The sequence below is a fragment of the Lagenorhynchus albirostris genome, chromosome 5, assembly GCF_949774975.1.
Source record: "Lagenorhynchus albirostris chromosome 5, mLagAlb1.1, whole genome shotgun sequence".
In the NCBI taxonomy this organism is placed as follows: Eukaryota; Metazoa; Chordata; class Mammalia; order Artiodactyla; family Delphinidae; genus Lagenorhynchus; species Lagenorhynchus albirostris.
In genome coordinates this window covers 133435740-133462178 of record NC_083099.1, presented here as the reverse complement: position 1 = coordinate 133462178, position 26439 = coordinate 133435740, and the positions used below count along the sequence as shown (strand labels likewise).

Genomic DNA, 26439 nt, shown 5'->3' with positions numbered 1-26439 from the left:
AGCACTGAACTGATTGATTCAAACAAAATGATGGATGTAAGAGTTCTTAGGAAGCAGTCTTTGTCTTCCCAGATACTAAAAGCACTCCAACATTAAATAGTGATGACACACTTGGGACTTCCCTAGAGGTCCAGTGGTTAAGACTCTGAGCTTCCACTGCAGGAGGCTCGGGTTCAACCCCTGGTGCAGGAACTAAGATCCCACGTGCCATGCAGCATGGCCAAAAAAAAAAAAAAAATAGTGATGACATACTGTATTCAATAAACAAATTAGTCATTTTAATACTCAAAGCACAGAGCATTTTATAAAATAATTAGTTTCAGATAATATACTGGATGACAGGCAATTAAAGCAGCTAGTCAGTTTCAGGAATTTAATTTCCACAGGGTCTATAACCTCTAGAAGGACCTCTGGCTTGCTTTGGCAGCAAGATAACTTCTAGGAGTTTAACTTTGCCCTTCAATTATCTGAATAGGTAGATTGTCAAAGTTATAAATACATGTTGTCTTTTCATTTGTTAGCTTGCTTTAAAACTACCAATGGTCTCCTCTCTACCCATATTCAATCGCCACTTGTACAGTGGAAGATCTTTTTGAGGTTTTAAGCCAAAATATTAACATAGTCCTTAAGTCCTCCGGACCTTGTCTTTGTTGCCTCTACCCTAATCAAGTTACTGCAAATCTGTCTCTTGGCTCTGGAGCTGCTGTCTAGAGGCTGACCAGGCACAATTTGAATCTTCGGTGATAGGAATTGGAGTTCAATTTCACCAATGAAACACTGTTGGAATCAGAACTTAAATCAATGCTGAATAGCCAGAATATAAGAACTTAGAGTAATTTGAGTAGAATGGAAGCTAGATGTTATTAACGTTCCCTATTAACTGGAAGAAAATGTTACAGAGGACGCTCTCAGCCTAGATCATCTTGCCAGTTTCCAAAAGTGAGTGATGGGTGGGCAGATCTCAATCCAATCAAAGAAAACCAGAGGCAGATGTGTATGATACAGAACTTCTTGAGCTTGGGCTCTTTTTCAACTTGGAACTTAAATCTCAAGTGAAATTTTGACAGGATGGTGTAGGCAAGTAGGCACTTTGGTAGGAGTACAGACTGGCACAGCTGCTATAAAGAACTTAGAATTAGCCAAATTACAAACGCACATCTTTGGATCTCGCAATTCCACTACTAGTTCACCCTACTAGTGACCATTTTTCGAAGCTTTTCATTGCAGCATTGATTATTACAGCAAGACTGGAAATAACCGTAATACCAATTTTTTAATGGGACTGGTTAAATAGATTATGGTACAGTCTAACCGTGGATCGCTATGCAGGTGGGTATTAGAAGAGACAACGTTTTATGAACAGATATGAACTGATCTCCAGTTTATGTTAGACTAAAAATGCACTGTTTGCACATTGTGTAAAAAGGGTAATTCATAAAATATACATCTTTTCTTTTATGTTCATAGAATACCTCTGGAGGGTCATAAGAAACTTTTAACATTGCCGGCGAACTGGAAGGCTTCTAGAGATGGGTGGGCTTTTTTCACTATATGAATGAATGCCCCTTGTCACCTTTTGAATTTTGAGACAAGAAAATTCGCATATATGCACATAAGTGAAGGACAAGGCCCTACATTTGGTGGCACAATGAGAAAGCAGGTGAGTTCCACTTCAAAGTCAAATACCCGGTTCCGCCCTTGGCAGTTAAGATTGTTACTATGTGACACAAGTCTGAAATGTGTCACAACCATTTCCAACCCTCAAGTCGATTTTTCCTTCCGTTTGTTTCTGAAATCAGCCAGGTTTCGGAACTGCTAGCAAACCTGGCATTCTTTCGAAAACACCAAAAACACTTTTGCTTTCGTTGTAACAGAGGGAAGGTGGCTAAAATATCAGGCCAAGGAACATTTTATCCTAAATGAGATTCAGTGTTTTTGAAAGTGCTCGATAGCCATAAAGCTGTAGAAATACGAAGTGCTACTCAGTAGAGTTAGTTATAATTATCATACCACACCTCAATGCAGTCTCGAGAGTAACATCCTACCCGCTGGATTGCACTTTCCCTCGCCAAACCTGGCTCCGCCCCTCCTCCCTCCCCTCCTCCCTCCCCTCCTCCCTCCCCTCCTCCCTCCCCTCCTCCCTCCCCTCCTCCCTCCCCTCCTCCCTCCCCTCCTCCCTCCCCTCCTCCCTCCCCTCCTCCCTCCCCTCCTCCCTCCCCTCCTCCTCCTTCTCTATTTGCCCCTCCCTGCGCTTGGCGGGAGGTTTCCTCGCGTGACTACGTAAGTGCAGAAGGCGCACTGCAGCTCCCTGGGCTGAGGGACAGCAGGGTTTACTCTGTCCTCTAATCTCTATGATCCTCTTTGTGACCCGTCGGATAGCACCGAAGTCTCAGAGTTCCATGCCGATAATCCTCCACGCCGACAGAGGACAGTGCAAACAGCTGATGTTCTCGCGAGAGGCGCGGAGTTCTCCCCAAGTACTGAGAGCGGGAGCGCAAGCGCGCTCAGGGGTGCACTGTCGCTGGAGGGAAGACGCGACTCGGCTGAAGCTTGGGGGGAGCGCGCGTGCGCCTTCGCGAGTTCTGCGCTGCCGGGGCCGCGGTGTGAGTGCCGGTGGGAGACAGACGTGCGGGCCGCGGGAATGTTCCGAAAGGCCCGGCGAGTGAACGTGCGTAAGCGGAATGACTCGGAGGAGGAGGAGCGAGAACGCGATGAGGAGCAGGAGCCGCCGCCGTTGCTGCCGCCGCCGGGCACCGGCGAAGAGCCGGGCCCCGGCGGCGGCGACAGGGCCCCCGGGGGGGAGCCGCTGCTGGGCCCGGGGCTGCCTCCGCCTTCCGCGCTGACCTCGGGCCCCGGGATTGAAGCCGGGGGCTGCTTCCCGGGAGGCGCGGAGCCCGGCAACGGGCTGAAGCCGCGCAAGAGGCCACGAGAGAACAAAGAGGTGCCCCGGGCCAGCCTGCTCAGCTTCCAGGATGAGGACGAAGGTAACCTTCGCGCTTCGACCTCCCAGATCCCGACATCCCTAACCCGCGCATCCACCTCGAGTCCCCGCATTCCCTGGGCTCCCAGCCTCAGCCCCCGGCAACGGAGCCCCTTCCCGCCCGACCCGCTGCACACTGTCCCCGCCTCCGGCCTTCTGCTCTGGCTGGGGACGTGTTCCCGCGCCGCCACCAGCCTTTTCTTAACTACCGCCTCCTTCTCATCGTCCTCCCGTGCATCTCCTATTCCTGGATCTCAGATCAGTCATTCTGAGTTTTTCAAGTGGAAATTCAGTGTTCCCTGTCCTGCTTCTTTTAACTGGCGGGTGTGTTTTAGGGAGAACTCGAGTCAGGTCCCCATACTGCTCTTGGCACGTTCTCTGAGCCCTCTGTAGGTCACCGTGCCCACCCCTTTTGCCGTTCTCGTCCTGGTTAGACATCCTTGATCGGGAAGGCCGGGTGTGTAAGGAGTACTCGGTCTGGGAACAGACGCCCGGAGTTGAAGCTCTGGTTCTGAGTCACCTGGGGCCAGTCCCTTGCGATCGCGGAGCCTCAGTTTACCCATAAAAGTAAACAGGGGTACAGATGTGCGGCCTTCCTCGCATTGACATTTGGACAATGAAGAAAGACAGTGTAATGGTATTTCAGGGCAGTTTATCCAGTCTGGTGTGAGGGGCCAGGCTGCAGTGGATTTAGATTTCTGATCGTAAATGAGCCTTAAATCTTAAACCGTTTTACCTCCCGAATTGTTGAGTGTGTGTTTATATAACCCAGTTAAGTCCATGTTATGAAGCATCTCGGTGCGGGATGCTTTCTTGTTTCCAGTAATAGGCAGTTTCTCTTTGGCTTTCCTGTTGTTTTTTATCTTAAGTTTGAGAGGAGTACAGCCACATTTTTGTTTTTAATGATACAGGGACAATTTGGCAAAGTGCGTTTGACTTTTAAAGTTTCCAAATCAAGGATGATGGATACGTCATCAAAACTTATTTTTGAAAAGTGATTAGCTCTCAGCTTAGTCTTGAAATAACAGTATGTCAGTTTGTGATGAATATAGAGTTACTCGGATTTGACAGCTCTGTAAACTAGCACCTTTTGATTTTGGATGTTTTGTTTCGGATACCTTAATAATATGATAATCAGGTGCTTTTTCAATGACTTTTTCTTCCGCCTGCAATAGATGATTCAAGGAAGACAGTAGGACACAGGACAATTTTTTGCAGTTACATGTGTTTTGCCTTTTAAAAAGTCTCAAATTGGCATTATTCCAGATTAACCTATGAAGTTGACTCAGTTTTTGAGAACCTATTACAGATTTGAAATAATTTCAAGTTATGTAATGATTTGGCGTGTATGAGTATGTATTTGGAAGAATTTGCAAGTTAGAATGGAAAACACTGTCTGAAAATGGTTACTACAGACTTCGTTTAATTTCTTTTTTTAAGAAAGTGAAGAAGTTTTCAAAGTGAAGAAATCAAGTTATAGCAAAAAGATAGTAAAATTGCTTAAGAAAGAATATAAAGAAGATCTTGAAAAATCGAAGATTAAGACAGAAATCAACTCATCAGCTGACAGTAAGTACCAAACGAATATGATTCTTTTGAAATGACAAAATGAAACTGTTTCTCACAGGGTTTGAATGGATTTGGTATATATAGTGAACTTGTTCAGTTGACTTTGTCGTTGTCAGGGGTACAAATTGAGTAACGATACAGTTCTTTTGTTTAATTATAAGACAATTGCATTGTAAATGCATTTTTTAAAAAGACAGAACTGTTGCCACAGGAATGTTTCTGCTGCAATGACTAAATTGTCTCCCAATTTTCCTACTAGTGTTCCAATTGCTGTTGAACAGAGAAGGGAGGTTTCGCACTTAAACCTGAGATACAGGTTTATTCCTATTTGAAGGAGTACTGTGCAAATTCCCGTACTTGTATTTTGTAGAGACAGGCTTTCGATTCCTTTGGTGTTATTTACACAGTTGGTTTAATTCTTAGAGAACTTTTAGGAATGCCCTAAGTCTAATGTTGACAATACTCCCATTCAGCAGCCTCATCAGCTACACAGATGAAGACTCCTCAGTGTGTGGCCCCTGCCTGCATTGTACAGACATCTCTCATGTCCTCTCACAATCTAAGTTAAAATTTTTAAGCAGTTATTTGTCCTTAGGAAAGTGGTTCCATTATAATATGCTAATATGAGTTATTCTCACTGCAAGTGCTTTAGGGAAATATTTTTATTTTATGGAATTAAAGGTAGAATTATTATTTCCCAGTTCTCCGCTATATGCTTAATGTGGAAAAGTATGTCCTTACATCTCAAATTTGCGATCTTATTTTGGAGACAGCATCACTTAAATGTATAACTGGACTCAGTATTTGGCAAAGTGTCCGGTGAAGTTTAACTACATTTTTTTTTAGAGGTGGGTGAAGGAATGCTTCCTAGATAAAGTGGAATTTGAAGCCGGCTTTTTGATAATTTAAATACCAAAGGCTAGGGGAGGTATGGGGATATTAAAGATTAATGTGACCTAGGCTGTTTTGGAAAAGAGCAAGTACGCCTGACAGGCCAAAGTAGACGATTTGTGGAGGAAGCGGAGGTTTAGGGTGAAAGGTACGTTGCTGACAGAATGTGAAGGATGTTTACTATCTAGTAAGGGATTTAGGGTTGCTGTTTCAGCGGCCTGCAAGATGCCGACATGATGAATGCCTTTTGAAATCTTAACCTGGTGTTAGCATGCAGCATGGATTGGCACAGGGAGAGATTGGAGGCTTAAAGCAGTTGAAATGCAAGGGCCAGCTTTAATCCATTAGTAGTGGGTTTAAAAAGGTCTCAGCTGAGCAAGACGGAGGCTTTTCCTGACTCAGTGGGAAATTGTGGATGAGTTAAAAATGTTTGCTGTGGGTGTGGGTAAAGAACTAGTAAAAGATGATTTGAGAAGTATTGCAAGGGAAGAATTGGTAGACCTAAAGTATGAGTCAGCTATTGGATTTAAAAGAAATAGTCAGATTTGAGCTTTTGTGCCAGGTGACTGAGATAATAATTATGTATGATATACAGAAATAGGGAATGCAGGTGGGAGGAGGAGGGAGGAGGGTTTTTAGGGGAACTGATTATTTTTGACTCTAGGAAGCTGCTTCATATTTTCCAGATCTCTTGAGAACCAACTGTGTACGATGAAATCGAACAAGGAAGGTCAGGAAAAGTGAGAACTGAGAAAGGACCATTTACTATTGGGTTAAGAAATTGAAGCAAGTACAAGGTTTTTGAAGCCACCTTCTGTGACCTCTTCTATCTTCTACTTTCATATAACGGATTTCCTACTCACCCAATAACTCAATTAATGTCCTCCCCAAAGGTGGAGCCTCTGTGTTATATAGGTCGTCATCTCTGAAGTGATGGCGCTCTGTAGCTCTTCTCATTCATCAAATCACAATCCCGGGCTTTTCCTACCCCAGCCCTCCTTAGACAGGCAGAGGTGCATTAACTTGAAAACAAGGGTAGTATCAGTCTACTTTTGTGATATTCCTAAAATGATGAGTTTACCTTTAAACTTGAATTTGAGTGGAAATGGCCAGTGAAGATTTGGAGATGTAGATATAGATATGGTGCTCATTGAGGTGATCATTAAAACCAGAGTAAATGGAGTTGATGAGGGAGTAGCATAAAGGAAAAATTCCTGAGGACCAAAGACTTCTACCTGTAATAAGCATACACATAGAGAAGAGGGTTTACTGAAGAGATAAAAAGAATCATAAAGTCCAAAGGAGAAAAGATAGGAGAGTTTCAAGATGATGACTGTCAGTTGTGTGAAATAGTATCAGAAAGGTCAGGAAAAGTAAGGGCTGAGGAAGGGCTATTGGCAGGGTTGCTGTGTTCTTTTCCGGAGGAGGGCATCTGGCAAAAGAGGCTAGTTTACTTGCCAAGCTCTGTGCCTGTTTGGAGGAAGGAACATCTTTTACTAAATTGCTCAGTGATACTGTATGAATTAGCTGTGGCTGCAGCCTTTGGGTTAGTTGGTGAGCTTGGAATGGGAGAAATCAAAGGCTGTTTGCCAGGGTTGAGGCATGGAAATTGGTGAGGAAGGGGTGGGTAGCAGGTCTGCACTGCTGCTTTGGGAAGTTTGGCAGAGGGAGAAGGAAAGGACGGTAGAGAAACAATTGGGATCAAGTAGAAGTTCTTTTGCTAAAGAGAAGCCTGTGTGTCTTTGTAGACAGAAGAAAGGAGAGGGAGAGCCTGACCCCCACCTCCTTTCAGATTATGTTAAACTCTGACTCTGTCCAAATGAGTTCACTTCCATTTTCAAATTTGGAGCAATCATAATTTCAGTTTATATATTCTTAATAATATTATGACCAAGAATTTTATCGCATTAATTTTTCAGTGTAGTTTGTTGTTTAAAATCATGTAATCATCCAAATGATACATAGTTACACTACTATTAACTAGACTTCCATGTATCAGTGTTTATTTCCTTGTGTTAAATGTATACTTATAAATAAAACAGCTGCAAACCTAAAAAAAGAAATCATTCAAAGTAGAGAGAATATTTGTGACAGCAAGTTTCTTAAAGTAGCAGTCAAAGAAATTGAGGCACAAGAGGAGCCTAGAAAAGGTTAGTTAGCATCTCTTTTTATAAAGCTGTCTGAAAGGATAATATATGACCAAGTCACAAAAATTCACCTGTCAGCCATGTTTTGGACTTGTATTTGCTCAGTCACAAGCAAATACTTATCAACTTATTGAAACACTGAATCTTTTGAAGTCTGCAGAAATCTTTATCTGGGCATATCTGATCTAGTAAACCTTCTTGTAGTTCTGTTTTGTCTATAAAAGCCATTGATGTAGTGTAGATTGAGAGCAGAAGGAAATGGGTAGTTCTTGACTATATCTATCTTTATACATCTGATTAAACTGAGTTTTAAAATCTCATAGCCTTAGAAGTCACTTCAGAGGGAGTCTGTGGCTAACGAGGTAGGATGGTAAATTTAAAAAACTAAAGAGCCTTAAAGCAGAATGACCTAAATCTTCTCCGTAAAGCTGGGCGGTGGGGGGAGTCATTATCCCCAGCACTCTTCTTTAGGGAAGTAGAATATGGTTTGAGAAGAACTAAGAACTTTTGAAGCAGTTTTGGGGAGGGAGGGGAGCATGCTAGGGAAACAACAGAAGCTTATCTTTCATATTTAGAATGAACTTTTGTTTTACTCTTCCATTATATTCATGGTGCCTCTTGTGTGCATTGCCAGGTTCAGTACTTCAAGGTGAAAAACACTGATTTTCTGAGCTTTGCCTGGGAAGGGTGTAATAGGACTATTTAGTTATAAGTAAAGTAAACCGTTTGGTGTGAAGTAAACCACTGTAACAGTCTTGAAACTGGCCTCGGGAATGGCCTGAGAACTAGAGAGCTCTCTCCTCTGTCCACGTGGCCAAGTACGGCTACTCCACAACTCCCTTCCTAGTTTGCATGTGGTTTTTAGTGCCACCTAGTCTCTGACTTGTCTCTGTGTCCCAATTCCAGATTGCCAGAAAAATCAAGTTTAGTCACACATCCACTCTTAAACGTTCATTCATGGCAATGGGGCCAGGGGCTTACACAGTGTAAATGTGACTTTTGGGTCTCGACCCTTCAGATGATGGGTGACAAATGGCTGTGAACTAAGATGATACCCCGTAAAGTGTTCATTACAGAGAGGTTTATCTGGTCTGTAATCTTTGTTCTTGATAGAAAGCTGCCTCAAGTGGGCTTAGAGTTTAACGAAATACTGACATGTAAAGTGAAATAATGCTTCCAAGAGGTTTGAACAGTTACCTATGAGAGTTTAGAGGGAGAAACAGTTAGTTGATAAACTAGTAAAATTTTGATAAAATTAAAGGTAGCGAGCTTCCCTGGTGGCGCAGTGGTTGAGAGTCTGCCTGCCGATGCAGGGGACCCGGGTTCGTGCCCCGGTCCGGGAGGATCCCACGTGCCGCGGAGCGACTGGGCCCCGTCAGCTATGGCCGCTGAGCCTGCGCGTCTGGAGCCTGTGCTCCACAACGGGAGAGGCCACAACAGTGAGAGACCCGCGTACCGCAAAAAAAAAAAAAAAAAAAAAATTAAAGGTAGCGATTGGGCAGGCCTCATGCATCCCTGCGTCCCCTGTATTGTTGTTACCTCCCAATTGTGTTTATTGTGATTATTCATTTTCACACATCAGTGGTTTTAGTTTTTTATAAACAATTAAAATAGTTCAAGCTTTAATGAATTGAGCCCATAATTGCATTAGAAGTGACTCCTTAATTTATGGATCTTGTTTTAGATATATTTTATTACTTTTTTCAAAAATGTAGGCGAACCTCCTTTGGACAAAACAGGTCATGTTAAGGACACCAGTCAAGAAGATGGAGTTATCATCAGTGAACACGGGGAAGATGAAATGGATATGGAAAGCGAGAAGGAAGAAGAAAAGCCAAAGGCTGCCGGAGCCTTTTCAAATGCTTTATCTTCTTTGAATGTTCTCCGTCCAGGTGTGTACTTGCAAATTCTCCTTAGAACTGAAGTAAGCCCTCAAGAATGAGCTGTCTGTAAAGATGGTCGTTAGGAAGGAGTTAGCAAAGTGGTGTTTCTTATGACATCCCTCTTTGAAGCCAGGTTGTTTCATTTTGCAAATACAGAAAGTAAGAAAACGAGAAACTTCCCAACTTTCCAAGTTCATTCTCAGACAGGCAGTTTTATTATCAAAGCAAATGTAGGGCTTCAAGTAAATGGTACTAAAGTCCTTTCTTTATGTATTTCAGATTAAGATTTTAACATTTTTAAGAACTGCTACCAAAGGCAAAATTGCTGCTAATTTTATGTTCACACTTTTTTTTTCTTTAACTTTTTTATGGAAATAATTTGTAGATATATTCACTGGCTAATCAGCTTTTGAATAAATAAATTGCTTAGTAGCCAAATTTAAATTATGAAGAGTAACCATTTAATTCATTATAAAATCTAAAAATACTTATTCTGTGGGAATTCCCTAGCGCTTTCACTGCTGTGGGCCGGGGTTCAATCCCTGGTCGGGGAACTAATATCCCACAGGCTGCGCAGGGAGGCCAAAAAATAATAATAAATTAAAAAAAAATAAAATTCTTACTCTGGGTTTGTAAAGTTGTGAAAAGTTATGTATATAGTTCTAGTAGCATTCTAATTGGTACAGTCTATATGGGAAGCAGTTGGACACTATGAATCAGTAGATTTCAAATGTTCTTAGTCTTTGACCCTGTAATTCCATAGCGAGAAATTTATCCAAGGAAATAATGTTTTTATTGCAACGTTATTTGCAATGAGCAACATTTAGAAAATGTCTAGCAGGAGAGGAATGGCTTAGTAAGTTAAGGTGCATTTACATGATGGGATATTATATAGTTGTTTAAATAACAATTTGAAGAGTAGCAAGGCATTAATTTTTACTGTAGGTGAAAATGTCAATTAATTTGATTATGTAGTAGATTATGCTTTATTGAGTGAATGTTGTAAACCACTAAAAATTATGTTTATGCAAAACAACATGGGAAAAAGCTTATGTTTTAATATGCAGAAAAAATTAGATGCAGAATTATATATTCAGTGTGCTTACAGGTCAACTGAAAACTATTTGCAAGAGAAATATACTATAAATCTAATAGTGTTTTTTAGGGTGTAAGATTGTAGATACCTTTTTTGTTTTTATTTGTTTTCTGGTTTAGTAATAAATGTGATTTTATTGCTTTCGTTTACTTCTTAAAAGTGAAAAAATATACCATTAAAATAAAACTGCTTTGGTGGATTTTCCCTTCCCCCCCTTCCTGTACATATTGCCATTATACATATTTCTTAGTTTCCCTAGCGACTTTTACTTTCATTTACACTAAACTAAAAATAAATCAGTTGTTTTGCAGGCACAGTTTGGGAAGGGGGCGGGGATGCCAGCAGATAACATGAGAACATCACTGTGACAAGGTTGTCTTGACGAGATTCACTTATCTTTCATATTTTCAAGAAAATAGAAACTTTATTCCCTAATATTGCATAGTTTATAATCCTCACCATTTGTTTCCAGGAGAAATTCCAGATGCAGCTTTTATACACGCTGCAAGGAAAAAGCGTCAGATGGCCCGGGAATTGGGAGATTTCACTCCTCACGATAGTGAGCCTGGTAAAGGCCGCCTTGTTAGAGAAGATGAGAATGATGCCAGTGACGACGAAGACGATGATGAGAAACGCCGGATAGTTTTTTCTGTGAAAGAAAAATCACAAAGACAGAAAATTGCGGAGGAAATAGGTAACTTGATTTAATGGGACAGTAAGCCTGTTTCATTGCTATTAAATATAATTTGATACTACCATCAAATAAAAAGTACCTATACTTATTTAACTATGTTTAATGGTAGAGAACTGTTCTTGCTTGGGTGTAAGTGTCTTATTGGAAGTTTTTGAAAAGTGTAGCATGATTTTGGTAGCTAGTGTTTGTTGAGCACTGTGTGACCAGTATTGTGCTAAGCACGTAACATACATAAATATATGTAATTGGCTCTTCATTCTTAGGAGGCATTAGGTTTCCAGAGGTTAGGAAACCCATCTGAGGTTTTAATTGTTACATTGATACTGCCTTTTGCTTAAGGTATGCTGTGTGTTAAAACAAGCAAAAGCAGAAGTATCAAATGCGGGAGAGATCATAATAGACATTTTAACTTTAGTAAGATTGAGTTAATGCCAATAGTTTTGCTCGATTTTTGTGAAATATCATGGTAGCATCTCTTCCCTCGCTGTTTTTTTTGGAATTATTTACTTTGCTGCTTATGGCTATAGGTATTGAGGGGAGTGATGATGATGCTTTAGTAACTGGAGAACAAGATGAAGAGCTCAGCCGATGGGAACAGGAGCAGATAAGAAAAGGAATTAATATCCCTCAGGTAAGAACCAAAGAATTAAACTTCAAAAATTAAAAAAAAAGAAATTAAAAAAAATTTTAGCTTATTTTGTTAAAGTAAAAACATATTGCACATTGAACTGATCCTTTGTCATTCATTCAAGTAACATAATGAGGAAAATTATATAAAGTTATGTATCCAGTAAGCTGTTAGTAGAAACTATATTATATTTTGCCTTTTACCATCCAAATGATGGAAGAATTTCTGGTTTCTTAGGTAACTGTTTCTCTAACTGGTCCTTCAGCCGGCAGCATCAGCATCATATGGAAGCTTGTTAGAAATGCAAATTCTCACCCTCGCGAGTGAGACCTAGTGAATGAGAAACCCTGGGGGTGGGGCCCTGCCATCTGTTTAACAAGTCCTCTGGGTGATTCTGTTGCTCCTAAAGTTTGGAAACCACTGTATAGATAAGGTGTTTCTTTCCTATAGAGCTCATTTTTTTCTGACTTTAAAAATTATTTTGGGGCTTCCCTGGTGGCGCAGTGGTTGAGAGCCTGCCTGCCGATGCAGGGGACACGGGTTCGTGCCCCGGTCCGGGAAGATCCCACGTGCCGCGGAGCGGCTGTGCCCCTGAGCCATGGCCACTGAGCCTGCGCGTCTGGAGCCTGTGCTCCGCAACGGGAGGGGCCGCAGCAGTGAGAGGCCCGCGTACCGCAAAAAAAAAAAAATTGTAGAAGATGGATTTCTCAGGAATGCAAAAATCTTATTGTAGATGAAAAATATCTTCCTCGATAGTTGTAACAATTTATTTTATAGAAGTAAGTAGTACAGTGGAAATACCACATAAAATTTTTTTTGTTGCTCGTGTTTTGACACAATTTAATGTCCCTAACTCTAAACTTCTTTGTTATTGTTTTCCCGAAAGTTACTAGAAATGAATCCAGTAATCGCATAGGAATTAGAAATGAATCCAGCCCTACTTTTATCTGATTTTGAGGAGCTCTGCAATTACTTATTTTAGTTACATACTATTTGGAAAATGGGTATAGTTTTTATTGTTAGTGGTTTTTTTGTTTGTTTGTTTAACACTAAAGGCATGGGATTTTTCTTTTCATAGTTTCAGCAACTAGTTTCAATACACATTCCATTTCTTTTCTAGGTTCAAGCAAGTCAGCCCACTGAAGTGAACATGTACTACCAGAACACTTACCAGACAATGCCTTACGGTTCATCCTATGGCATTCCTTATAGTTACACAGCCTACGGATCATCCGATGCCAAATCTCAAAAAACAGATAATACAGTCCCTTTCAAAACTCCCAGTAATGAGATGACTCCCGTTACTATTGATTTGGTAAAGAAACAGCTTAAAGACAGGTAGGGCAGATCAACTTCTTAAAGACCTGTCCTCTAGCTTTCCGTTCCCTCAGGCAACATGTAGTCTGGGGTAGCAGATGCAGAATATCGGCAAAGAAGATTCACTGGCCTGTCTTCAAAAGCTAAACAGAAGATGACTTCATACTTTGTTCTGCTACCTTCTTGGATTACTTCTGTGGAAGCCTCGAAAAGTTTTTAAAAATACCACTCCGTGATCTTGTTGAAGACAGTTCTGAATTTGCACCTCTTGGACTCTGAAAAAGTGTAGTCAAGATATGGGGGGAAAAACAAAACAGTGAGATTTTGGTTAGCCCACCAAATAACTTTATGTGAAGTCTGTAAACTGCCGTTTTTTTGAGGAAAAGAGCAGTACAGATGAAAAGATCCACTCCAAGCATTTTTATATTCTAATAGCGGAACTAAATGCATTATTATAAATATTGCAAGAGTCCTGACAGCATAGACTTTCAGATGTAAATGTGTTATATTTATCCTTTTCTGTTCTTAAGGTTGGACTCCATGAAAGAACTGCACAAAACAAATCGACAGCAGCATGAGAAACATCTGCAAAGCCGAGTGGACTCCACCAGGGCTATTGAAAGATTAGAAGGGTCTTCTGGGGGTATTGGTGAACGGTATAAATTTTTGCAAGAAATGCGAGGGTATGTCCAAGACTTGCTTGAGTGTTTCAGTGAAAAGGTAAGAATGCAAAAATATTAATCTCTTTGAATAAGGCAAAATTAAGGAGGTCTAGATTTCTGTATTTCTCAGAAAATATCCACTGAATTCAACTTTAGAAGTGATGAAAAGTCATGCTTCATTTTCTCCACTTCATTAACAACCTTCTATCTTGGGGTAATCTAGTGCCTTGTAGAAAACAAAAAAAGATAATTCAAAGCATATTTAAATAAGACTTTGGCAAATCCTGCCTTAATTTAATGGTAGATTATTGGCCTGTCCTGAATTATTAAAATATAAGGGACTCATGAAATTTTCTTTTTTATGGTTCAGATCTAAACTTGCCTTTAAACTGTTTCTACAAGTAATTCCAAATATGCATAAAGTTGTAATATTTTATTAGCTTTTTTTTACCCTAGATAAAGTTGATTGCCATTGCTGCTAATAGCTTTCATCTAAATAAGCCTGTGCTTTATCCATTTCAGAAACCATTCATTGGCCATAATTTCTGTTAAGGTCTCATTTCTTCCAAGTTCATTTTTTTTAGTATGACAGTCAGTTGGCACAATTATTTGCATCCTATTGTACCATTTGTTTGCATTTTTTGTTAGCTGCCCGCGGAATCCTTTTCTCAAACAGCCTTTTAATTGATTTTTCTTTAAGATAAATGTTATTGTTTGATGCATTGGTTTATAGGCATCTGTGGACTTCACAGCCTTTTCTTTAAAAAAAAGTAAAATCATGGTGCTTTTGAATATCCTGTCTCTATAAACTTGCAAGTGATACAGGATTAGAAGGCACATTTTCTGTTATCCTTGGCCATATGAATTAGCATAGAATCGGTAAGCATACAGTATTTTAACTTTTTATTATCTCCGTTGATTACTTCAGTATCTTAAGGCCAAAGGCTGGCTAAAGAACAGTGCCAAACTGTGTCTTCCAAATGGATCTTAATGGTTCCAGCCAGTCTGTCAGATCCACCAAGTCTTCTCTGAAGGATTCATGTTCTTGTCCTTATCACCTGATTTCTGGAGAAGCAGCTACATTCTAAGCTATGATATCCCTTGTGGCAGATCTGTGGCTTAGGGTGACAAATACGGGGTGAGAAAGAAACATAGGTTTGACTGCAGAGGGGCTGGAGTCAAGAGAAGTGGACATAAATGTCGGACCTGGCGGTTGTGTCCTTCCTACTAATAAAGCCCGTATGAGCCCGGGGGACATGGTGCCGAGAGCAGGTCTAATAACCTTTTGTGACTAGAGAAAGGATCTCTGTCTTAAACCATACTTTGTAAGTGAGATTTGTCCCCGTGGAGCTTTTTCTTGAAGTATCTGGGTCTTTGCTTTGGAACTTACTTGAGTAAACTTACACGCTTGTAATTGCAAACTGAACTCTTAAAAAATATCGACAGTAATATGATCAACTAGATTGTACCATTCTTGAGAGTTAAAGAGACTAGTAGAATATCTAGTTCATATAGTTTTCAATTGCTTACTATTTTAAAAACACTTAGTGTACTTTATCTCTCCTTGATTACCCTGTTCCTAGGGAAGTATCCCTCAGACTGTGCTGATAGGTTTTTACAGAGTCACTTAGATAAATGTTTATGGAGCAGATCTTAAACGTATCTATTATATAGTGACTACAGTTTAATTAAAAGAGAAGTAGATAATTCCCTTTTAAAGATGAGTATTTCATTTTGACAGTTTCATATGCATTTGATTTTATTGAGTCTGCTGCTGAGTTAATAATGTCATAAGTTGTCATTTTGGAAATACTGAGGAATAATTGGATAGATTTGAATATTCATTCCAGTTATACTATAAAAATATTGTTTCAGGGTAAGACCATCAAAATAGAAACACTCTTTTGTTTTTTTCTCTTTTGTTATAAAAGTTCAAGTGGTTTTGAACTTAGATTTTTAATTATTTTGCAGATTATTTTAACTTTACATTGTTTTGTTTTTCTGCAGTCATCTTCCTTCTGTGTTCTTTGTCTTAAATTTGGCCTTGAAATAATGATAGTCAATAACAATTTCCAGTTTGGAGAGGGTAAAGAAATTGTCATGGTGCACTCTTGAGATAAATTAGTATTGTTAAGAAACATGAATGAGAGCCGAAAATGTGTTTTAGGGCTTTTATTCTCAGTAGAATTTTCTCTGGGCTTTGTTAAAAGGCATTTTAATTACCTAAACAGGAAAATCACGTTATCGGAATTTTAACTATAAATTGAGTAATTAAGGTTCTGTCTGATGCAACCTCAGGCGTGCAGCTCTTATTGTAGAGGAGTGTTAATAATCTCCAGGACTAAAGGAATGCATAGGTACATTTGTCTTTAGTCCTGCACAGTTTGAAAAAATGAGGGGGTAGGTAAGTGTAAGTCACAATAATATGACAGTAATTGCTTCAAAAATCGATTCTAGTTAATTTTAGAGTCTGTGGGCTCAGCTCATATCACCAAGATAAATCAGTGCAGATTTGGGGACATTGTTGCCCATGGTGTGGCATATTAAAGAATAAAATAACTCCATCAGTTTGACCTTTCTGTGAACATTGGCTGCTTTTGCAATGGGATCATGCAAGTGTATACAGTTGCTTTTATTACAGACATCTTTGTATTCCACCTGCCTTTTTTTATTTTCCATTTACAGTCTGTTCAGTTCAGGACGCTGCTATAACACTTGGTGCCAGTGTTCCCAAACTCTAATGTGTTTTCTCATTTGCACTAACCATCAGGAAACTAGAATTTCTGGTTTCCTCAGGTATGTGTAGTGGTTGTTAGCGTTTGTGAGAGTTTCATAGCATTTGGTTATAGCATAGGTATTTATTTATAAAGAGAACATTTTCTGGTTTTTCCTTTAAAGTTAGGTCTCATTCCGTAAGCTTTTTGTATTCCATATGAACCAAGTGAATGCTTAGCTGTGGCTATTAACCTGGAAAAATTTGTTGACTTTGTAAACTGACAATTTATGCAAAGAATTTTGTTATTTTACTTACAAATATGGAGAAATTTAAACATTTGATAGGAAGAGAAGAACTTTCTGAGTTTTAGATAGATTGATTTTAGACAGGTTAGTGGTAGCTAGAAATTTTATTCACCATATTAATTAATGTGAATGAATGCAGTTCACGTTTTAAATGTGTAATAAAGCCATAAAGGTGCCATTGCATCTTTTGGTATTACACGGCAATAATGGTTTATTTTAAACTATAGAAATTGGCAAGGGAGATCATGCTGCTAGAAAGTTAAAAATGGACTTTTAAAAAGGACTTTCAAGTACTTTATTCTAAAAGAAGCACTAAAATTTCTGACAATTCTTTACTCGCTCTCTTTACTAATGTTAAAGTGTTTAACCAAACTTTTGCTCCAATAACTAGGCACTGGACATTATAGCTCCATATACGGAATAAAAGAAGAAGTGGTGTTTCCCAGAAATCATAAAACTGAATTACTATTTGTGTTTCATTGAGAGTTCATGATTATTCTGTCCAGAGGGTACTTTTTCAGAAATCCGGAAATAATATGGAACCCTCAAATATATAAGCAGCTGAGGAGTTTGGTGTTACGGAGTGTGTTGTATTTTTACAGGTGCCACTGATTAATGAACTTGAATCAGCAATACATCAGCTGTACAAACAGCGAGCTTCCCGCCTTGTCCAAAGACGACAAGATGATATTAAAGATGAATCTTCGGAGTTTTCAAGCCATTCAAGTCAGTCCATCTTGAAGGTTTTTATTATTCATTAAACAACCTTGTTTACTTAGTGCATCCTAATTGAAAATTAGACGTCTCAGAGCATTTTTTCTTTTTAAAGAAACAAATTTCCTTGCTCTTGTGTCAGGTAGATCTAAAATTAGCATGTGCTTGGATTGTGTTTAAGAAAATATAGCTTTGCGAAGGAACTCAAATCATGTACTAATATTCTATCGATCTTATTCTTCTTTGGGCATTCTTTCATTCTTTATAGTAAAGACATCATCAGTATTTTATCTTAAAACCAGTACCTATTTGGCCCTAACTGATTTTCCCCCCATTTTAACACCAATACAAACGCTGTTGTTGATCACAACAAAGGTTTTGAGTTAGGGGCTGGGAAATTCTGTATGGGAGAGGGGGCTTTATTACATAACAAATGGTACAACTCCAAGATGAGGGGAGTTTTGAGCTTCACCCCTTAGATAAAGCAAAATGTTTTGTATTTAAAATTTTTTTGTATTTTCTAGTTTGCCTCATATAGTGGGGTTTTTTTTTTTTAGTAAGTCAGTTGGTGCCTACACTTTTTGAAATTTTAGTGTAAAAATTTGGAGATTTAATTTATATTCCTTTCATTATGATATGTGTTATGGAAAACCAAAATTAATTGGAAACCTCTTATTAAATAGTTGAGCTGAAATTCTTTAACCAGACGTTTTAAACATTTTAATTCTGCTTTTTCATTGCCCTCTTATATTCTTGGGTGCTGTAATAGGAATTTTCCTACGTTGGATTTCTCATGGCTTCTTTTGTCATCTCTTCGGTCCCTATGTCAGCAGTTCTTAAGTGGAAGCGTACATCAGAATTACCCATGATATTAATTTAAAATGCGGATTTCTTGGTCCTGTCCCCAGAGATTCTTGCCAGGTCTTGGATGGTGTCCAGTAATCTGCATATTAAACAACCACCCCAGGTGTTCCAAGTGCAGAGGGCCCTGTTATTCTTTCTGAAAACAATGCTTTGTCATATAGTGTGTCCTCTAAATTAGAGAGACATTGAATCCCTGAGAAAGCATTCTCCTGTGTGCTGGATGGGTTTTGGAGCATCGTAAAGAGGTGGTAACATGGCCGTCAGATGAGTCAGACTCAGATGTAAGCCACATGAATGGCTTTGACCTTCTGTTTTTGCCGTACACGTTTAAATTGGATTAGTGCCATTTGGGGCACCTAAATAACTAATGCATCCCCCGCCCAAATCACTTTTGATCCAGACAGAACCAGATTTCTGGGGCAAATTACAGGTAATCATTGTACCTATGACGGGAAGTAATTTCCTTTTAAGTTAAACGGTTGGGTGAGCCATGCATTTCATCAAATGCTTTTTCCTGCCTATAATCTGTTCTTTACAATTTGGAGGTATTTACTTATATGGAATTTGAAGTAAGGGTTGAATGATGGATGTTAATTAGATTGATAGCTGCAAAGAAGTGAAAGGTAATGAGAAAGTGAAAAGTATTTTCCTAGAGGGAGTATTCATTAATTGCCAAACATTTGAGAAAAATTGCATGGGGTACTGAAGTATCGATTCTTTTTCTGATCTTTTTTTAAAGAAACAAAAATACAGCCAGAAATTCATTTGTTTAGATTTGTAAACACTTATCACAGTTACTGCATATAATTCTGACCGAAGTGAGGGAGGCTATCTCTCGAGTCATCTACTCTCTTATATCTCCCTCAATATATATTTTACAAAATCTGTAAATATAATAACATTTTAAGTATTTATTATAGTAGAGAATTTTCTTTAAAATATTTCTTTAATGAAGGGTAGCTCTTAAAGAGGCAGGAATCATTTCTGTAGTTTGGGACTTTTTAGCCAATTCATCTATGGTGTGTAGTGGAGTTCCAGGTGAGGTAGAGCTGGGGCATTTTGTTTACTGATCTTTTTTTGTAATTTGAACTCTGGAACATACTTCCTAATATCCAAGCTATTTTGGAATATGAATGAAAAATTCAGTAAAAGAGTCAACTTTTAAAAGTAGTAGGATCTAGGATAGTTAGGATACACCGAAGTGGATACCAGCTCATTTTTGGTTTTATTTTTCCTGTTGTTGCTATCAGTGACACATCTTTGATATCAGGAAAAAAACTATGGAAAAGCCTTAAATTGACGTCTTTCATTTTGCACGTGATCTCCCCCTCCCCCACCACCACCCTTTGGGTTTTGTGCTTCTCGTTACTATCCCACGTAATACAGAATATCTCCGTAGCGTAGAACTTAAATGTAGACATGAGGAAGCGTCACAGACAGATGTTTGCCCCACTCTTCCTTCTACCCTAGGCAAGAGATTCGAAGATTCTTCTCTGGAGAAAGAGAGTGGGTCCAGAGAAAAGACTATAACATCTGGGGGCCCCAACAGAAAGTTGACTTGTACCCGGGATCTGATGGAGATGCCCCTGCTAGACAGCTCCCACCTACATCCACGAAACTTCCAGTCTCATTCTTACGTAGGAGGTAGTTAATGATCATGGTGATCAACACAAGCAGTTAGAACCAAAGGGACTGAGGAAACAAAGACAATGCAGGTGACGGGAGAAAATTTAAAACATAATTGCTGTCCTCAGGGAGATGTTGGAAGGGATCCTACGCGTAGCACAAGTAGAGGATGCTATAGAAAAGGAATGTTCTAAGAAGAATAGCTGTATCTCAGAAACTAAACATGTGGTAAGTGAAATATAAATTTAAATAGGAAGGTTGAAAGCTAAAGCTAGAAAATTGCCCTAGAAATTAAAAAAAAGAGAGATGGGAAATAGGGGAAAAAAGAAATAAGGGAATTGTGCTTTGAAAGTAGGGTTTGAGAAAGCACAACTTGATCCTATCAGATATGATTTTCAGTCTATATGTTGATTCTGCCCTTGTTCTTAAAATAGTAATAGAGAATAAATTTCTACAAAGAAAAATTAGAATGAAATAGAATAAATGATTAAACTCCTGCAACAAAGCTGTTTTTTCATCCTTCCTACTTGTGTCTCTGCTGTCATATCATTCAACATGTGATGCCTAAGTTCGTCCTTAAAAAAGTAATGTATTATTTTTCCCTTTACACAAGTAATTTAGATTTTTAATTTATTTGGTCATCATGATAGCATAAACTAGTTCTGTTACTTAGACATAAGAACAGGGATTAAGCCCATTTGCATTTGTGTAGTGTTGTTGAACTCTCCATTTATTTTTCTCTTCCTTTTCGTGGGAACACAGATTAATACTGAGATTTGCTCTAAACTAGAAAACTGTCCAGTTTATCGGTTACTGCAGAATCCTGCTGTTGAGATTAGAAAGCAGTCTATCATTATGGCTTATTCTGTGCAAACTCTTTCCTCAAGATTGCTGAAGGAAGGCTTTTAATTTTAACCATCGTTGTTTTACAGATAAAGCTCTGATGGCGCCAAATCTTGATTCCTTTGGACGAGATCGGGCACTGTATCAAGAGCACGCAAAACGTCGGATTGCAGAACGGGAGGCCAGAAGGTAATTCTACAGACGCTTGCTGTTGGTTTGTTTGTGAAGGGAGGAGTCTCTTTTATCTGGTTTGGGAACTTGATATTTGTTATTTAGGACTCGTCGTAGACAAGCCAGAGAGCAAACCGGTAAGATGGCAGATCACCTTGAAGGCCTGTCCAGTGATGACGAAGAAACATCTACAGATATTACAAATTTCAATCTGGAAAAAGGTTAGACATTTATTTGGAAATGAGATTCACTGTCAATGTGCTTTCTCCTTGGCTGTGGTTTCTACCATGAAATAATTTGAAGTTTTGTGGCCTCTGCTTTAGAACTAGGCACTCTGGTTTAATTATTAAAACTCGCACCCATTTTTATTGAGGAGTTCTCAAAATTAGGGGTAACACTTTGTTGTGGGGTTCATCTAGTACTTGCATTATAAATGATATCACTCTTTGAATCACAGAATTTTAAAAGTGACAAGAAAATGTTTCAGATCCCAGGGGCAGCCCTAATGCAGCCTGTCTGGTCTAGAAAGGTAAAGGTTGGCAGTAGGGCATTCAGCCGTGAAGGGAATTCCTGATTTTGGGAGCCCCGAATAATTCAATCAAGAGGAATAGTGAGTTCTGTTACATGAAGACCTTTCCAGCAGGATCCCCTAGTAAAAGTCTTTATTTCCCACCACTGGCTGTGATTATTTGGAATTGTAGTGACTGCGAGCCCTTTGGAACTTAGTTGGATAAGCTTATTTTTTTCTCCCACTCTTTTTACAGTGAACATTTCCAAACATACGGAAAACTGGAAGGAATAGCACAGTGATCACCCATATACACCTGTCACCCATATTCAGCAATTCTTACCGTTGTTTAGCCAAGTTTGCTTTGGATTTGTGTGTGTTTTGCTGAAACATTTGAAATTAACTTACGGACATCGTGGCACTTCCCTCTAAAAACTTTAACATCTTTAATGTCTTCTTTAAAAAAAAAAAAAAAAAAGGATGCTTTTCTACCTAACTGCCACACTGTTGTCACACCTGCGAAAATTACCTAGAAGTTTTAGTATCATGTCTGCATTCAGTTTTCCTCCGTAACAGCCCCCCGCCACCCCGCCCAGAATTCCTGGGACCGTTTCTGTTACTCTGTATCTTCTAAACCTGGATCCACACAAGGTTCCTGCATCGCACTTGGTTGTTACATCTTTTTATGTAGAATTAGTGAATATCATGATACCTCATACACATACACACACCCCTTTCTTTATTTGTCTAAGGCATTAACTTCCTGAAGAGACCAGGCCACTTATCTTGTAAAACGTCCTACATTCTAAATTTGTCTGTTTCCTCATGGTTTTAACTTGTTCTTCCAGTCGCTATATTTCTTGTAAACTGGAAGTTAAGTCTTGATTAGATTCAGGTTAAAGCTTTTTTGGCAAGAATACTTCACACAAGATGCTGTTACCAGCATGATACCAGATGGCAAATGTTAGGTTGCCCACTATTAGTGGTGTTAAGATGGGTCTTGAGAAGCAGGTTGTCACGACTTGGTCTCCTCGTTATAAAGAGTCTGCTGTCCCAAGTCCTGTGGAGCATTAAATAACCTTTTACTTAAAGATCCTAGCATCCATTGCTGATTCCTGTCTATGTCAGTTATTGCAGTCACCAACAGACTTTGAAAGAAGAGATATGATTGGTCACTGATAATGATACTACACATCTGTTATTTACGTGGTGATTTGTGGGCTGAAGAGCTGGATAACAGAGTTTGTACTTTCTGCAGTTACTCACAGTTACTCTTCCATGGTGCTTGAGATTTGAACTGAGTTTTTGGGGACAGGTGTTATTTAGACTGTGGTGACAGATAATAGTACATATTGGAACTACGCAAAACGGAGACTACCTGCACTGTGGTTTGCATGATAGACATTTGGAACCTAAACTTACCTCTGGTTCTTTTCTTTTAAGTTGCAGTTAACAGTTATTCCTTTGCTAATGAGCCTATCTTATTGATACTCAAGCTACAAAGAAAACACTGAAAATATTTGAACTGTGTTTTTTCTACTGCATACTAAGTTTTGATTCTCTGGGGTTTTGTTGTTGTTGTTTTTAGATCGCATTTCAAAAGAGTCCAGCAAGGTATTTGAAGATGTCCTTGAAAGTTTCTGTTCAATCGATTGTATTAAATCCCAGTTTGAAGCATGGCGTTCAAAATACTACACATCCTACAAGGATGCTTACATCGGCCTTTGCTTGCCAAAGTTGTTCAACCCCCTCATAAGGCTGCAGCTTCTCACTTGGACTCCTCTTGAGGTGAGTGGCTTCTATCACTGTTGAAAAGCAATATACTGGACTTCCCTGGTGGCGCAGTGGTTAAGAATCCATCTGCCAATGCGGAGGACATGGGTTCGAGCCCTGGTCCGGGAAGATCCCACATGCCACGGAGCTACTAAGCCCATGCGCCACAACTGCTGAGCCTGAGCTCTAGAGCCCGCAAGCCACAACTACTGGAGCCCGCGCACCTAGAGCTCATGCTTCGCTACAAGAGAAGCCACCACAATGAGAAACCCATGCACCACAATGAAGAGTAGCCCGCACTTGCCGCAACTAGAGAAAGCCCGCACACAGCAAGACCCAGTGCAGCCATACATTTAATTAATTAATTTTAAAAAAACAAAAACAACGCTTTCTTCTAAAAGGAAAAAAAAAAAGCAATATACCATGATGCCTTGGGCAATTGTAACCTCAAAGCTAGAGATGTAAGCCTCAGCAAAGTGTTTTTCAGGGGAGATAGGTCACCCACAGGGCTATAATTGACACATTATCACTGGGCATAATCTTACGATCTTTCCTTTTATGTTCTGTCCCTTCTCAAGAGAACTGCCTCTTGCTTTTCGATTTTTATACAGTGTCTTTCTCAGTCAACTAAAATTACATGTAGTGACGCTGAGATACGAACATGAATGAATAAGAACTTGGTTCTTTGATTCCAGAAAAACAGAACATCATGGGAAAGCTCAATGAGGAAGATGTGAAATGGGACCCTGAACTAAGTCAGTGGTGATGGAAATCAGGAGGATGAGATAAACTGATAGATTTAAGAGGTGGAATCAATAGGACCTCTTTGCCTGTTACATAAGGGAGGAAACTCAAATTGTCTGTTTACATGTAGTGGTCATGCTTATGATACGGTTTTGGAAGTTACCAACATATGGATGGAGCCGTGGGCATGAATGAGATGGGCTGGGTTGAATATGTGAACTGTAACGAAAAGAAGACTGAGGTTGAAGCCCTGAAAACAAGAGGAAAGAAATCTAAGCTCTGGGAACCATTCAGCTCCCAGCTCCTGATTGCTCTTTGCCAGACCTTGTGGAGTCCCACCCTGTGCATGTGTTTCTCAGTGTCCAGCAGAGGCTCGGGGACACTTGTGTGCATCTGGGAGCTCTCCTTCTGTGTAGCTCCTTCCTCTGCCCCACAGCTTCTAGCGTTCCAGCCTTCCTGAGCTTAGATTGTCTCCTAACTCAGCAGGACTGCTCTGCTTGCAGTTGCCTACCCTGATCTCCTCTTCTGACCAGGAGCTCACCTCATTTGATTCCGTTCTTTCAGGGGTCATAGTCCTATACTGCCTGTGGTCCATTGTCTGAAAATAGATGTTTCATATATTTGTCCAGTTTTTAGTTTATGACTGAAGGCTAAATCCAGTTCCTGTTACTCTTTTCATGACTGGAAGCAGAAATAGCCACTATTTTAAATGTTTGGGTAACCTTCTAAATATTTTCTAGGCAAAATGTCGTGACTTTGAGAATATGCTGTGGTTTGAATCTTTGCTGTTTTACGGTTGTGAAGAGCGAGAGCAAGAAAAAGATGATGTAGATGTTGCACTGTTACCTACCATTGTGGAAAAGGTGATTCTCCCTAAACTAACAGGTAGAGATTACTGAATTGAACATTCAAACACATTGGGTTTTTCAAATCTATTTTTAGGAGTTTTTAATCAGAACATATTTTCTCATAGAAATTATATTATTAATAATAAAGTTACCACCAGACCCAGAGATGGCTAAAGGGTACCTATCTTTTAACTTGGGACTTAAAGACCACCTTGGGGAGGGCCTGGAATTGGGGGCAGTAATTGATCCACAGGCGAATTTCAGGCTCTTATGGACTGCCTGAAGCAAAACTGAGTACATAGTTTCAGGGGGGTATGCCTTTTTCTGGGGAGCAGTTTCATTACTTTCATCCATTTCTCACAAACAAATTAGGAATTGTTGACCTATTTAAAATATTGATATTAAAAATAAAGCTCAAGTTCAGTTGGAAATTCTTGTTGCTGGCACAGCATCTCCTAGGATACAGAAACCCTGCTTTCCCGAATCTTTATTTTCACCAAGAAGCAGAAAATCATAGGAATCTGTCCCCTCGCCACGTGCGCCTAATCTTCAACATTCCCGCGGTTAAGAGGACAAAGAAGACTGAAGCTTACACTCTAGAGGAAGAAAAAAGTCACGATTGGCGTTTCTAAGTTGGGGACTGCTTGACATCAGATTCAAGTCAGCAGCAGTTTACTTCTGTATCTCAGTACATTCTGCTTTTTTTTTTCCCTTAATAGTGATAGCTGAAAATATGTGGGACCCCTTTTCTACAACACAGACTTCAAGAATGGTTGGAATTACTCTAAAATTAATAAATGGGTATCCTTCAGTAGTGAATGCAGAAAACAAAAATACACAGGTAATTTAATTATTATCTATGAAAGGTTTTTTAAATTTTTTTAAATCTATTATTTTGTCTTCTCCTTTAGCCTGAAATATACAAAATTTGAGATAGTAGTTTTTAGTTGCAAAATATCGATTGGGAAAGATGATGTAATTGGTCTAGATAGCCTCTCGTTTGTACTGTTTTCACCCTCCTCACCACCCCACCCCCATTCTCAATCGGACTAATCACACATCCCTTGAAGACCTGTATTTTTTTCGGGAAGAGAAAAACTACTGGAATGGGTAACAATTGATAATTTAAATGCTGAAACATTTAAATAGCATGTAAAATAACGAGGTATTGTTTTATAAAGTTTCAGAACTTCAGATTGCCGCTGCCTGCACTGAACATTCTTATGAGCTATTTAGATATGAGAAAGTACTCCTTATCATTGTTTTATTTTCACTGACCTCATTTTGAGAGGAACCAGATTATAGGTCTGATCTTAAATCTTTATATAGTAGATTAAGAGGTTGGAAGATTTCTAAATGGCTGTATTGCTTGGTAATTCATGAGGGCTGAACGAAGAGTAAGTAGTGAATATTAAAGACCTTAGAACCTTCAGTGGGGAAAGTTAAAAAATTTGAGATGC

General features: G+C 39.4%; 1 protein-coding gene across 2 annotated transcripts in view; it reads left to right on the top strand.

The window, feature by feature from the left end:
* Positions 1–2503: 2503 nt before the first annotated feature.
* The window catches only part of PAXBP1 (PAX3 and PAX7 binding protein 1), a 33193-nt gene continuing 9257 nt past the window's right edge, over positions 2504–26439 (top strand). The window contains exons 1-13 of one of the 2 annotated variants that reach the window (XR_009540806.1): positions 2504–2984; positions 4421–4549; positions 9303–9479; positions 11039–11260; positions 11788–11891; positions 13009–13226; positions 13736–13925; positions 17491–17614; positions 21025–21124; positions 21212–21327; positions 23203–23402; positions 24872–24994; positions 25699–25820. Coding sequence is in view for 1 of the 2 variants with exons in the window: in XM_060150846.1 (XP_060006829.1) it covers positions 2642–2984; positions 4421–4549; positions 9303–9479; positions 11039–11260; positions 11788–11891; positions 13009–13226; positions 13736–13925; positions 17491–17614; positions 21025–21124; positions 21212–21327; positions 23203–23402; positions 24872–25016; positions 25699–25820 (2190 nt within the window). In the remaining variant the exon portion in view is untranslated. Of the gene's footprint in view, positions 2985–4420; positions 4550–9302; positions 9480–11038; positions 11261–11787; positions 11892–13008; positions 13227–13735; positions 13926–17490; positions 17615–21024; positions 21125–21211; positions 21328–23202; positions 23403–24871; positions 25017–25698; positions 25821–26439 lie in introns of both variants that reach the window. The other variant, XM_060150846.1, reaches the window with a different exon arrangement.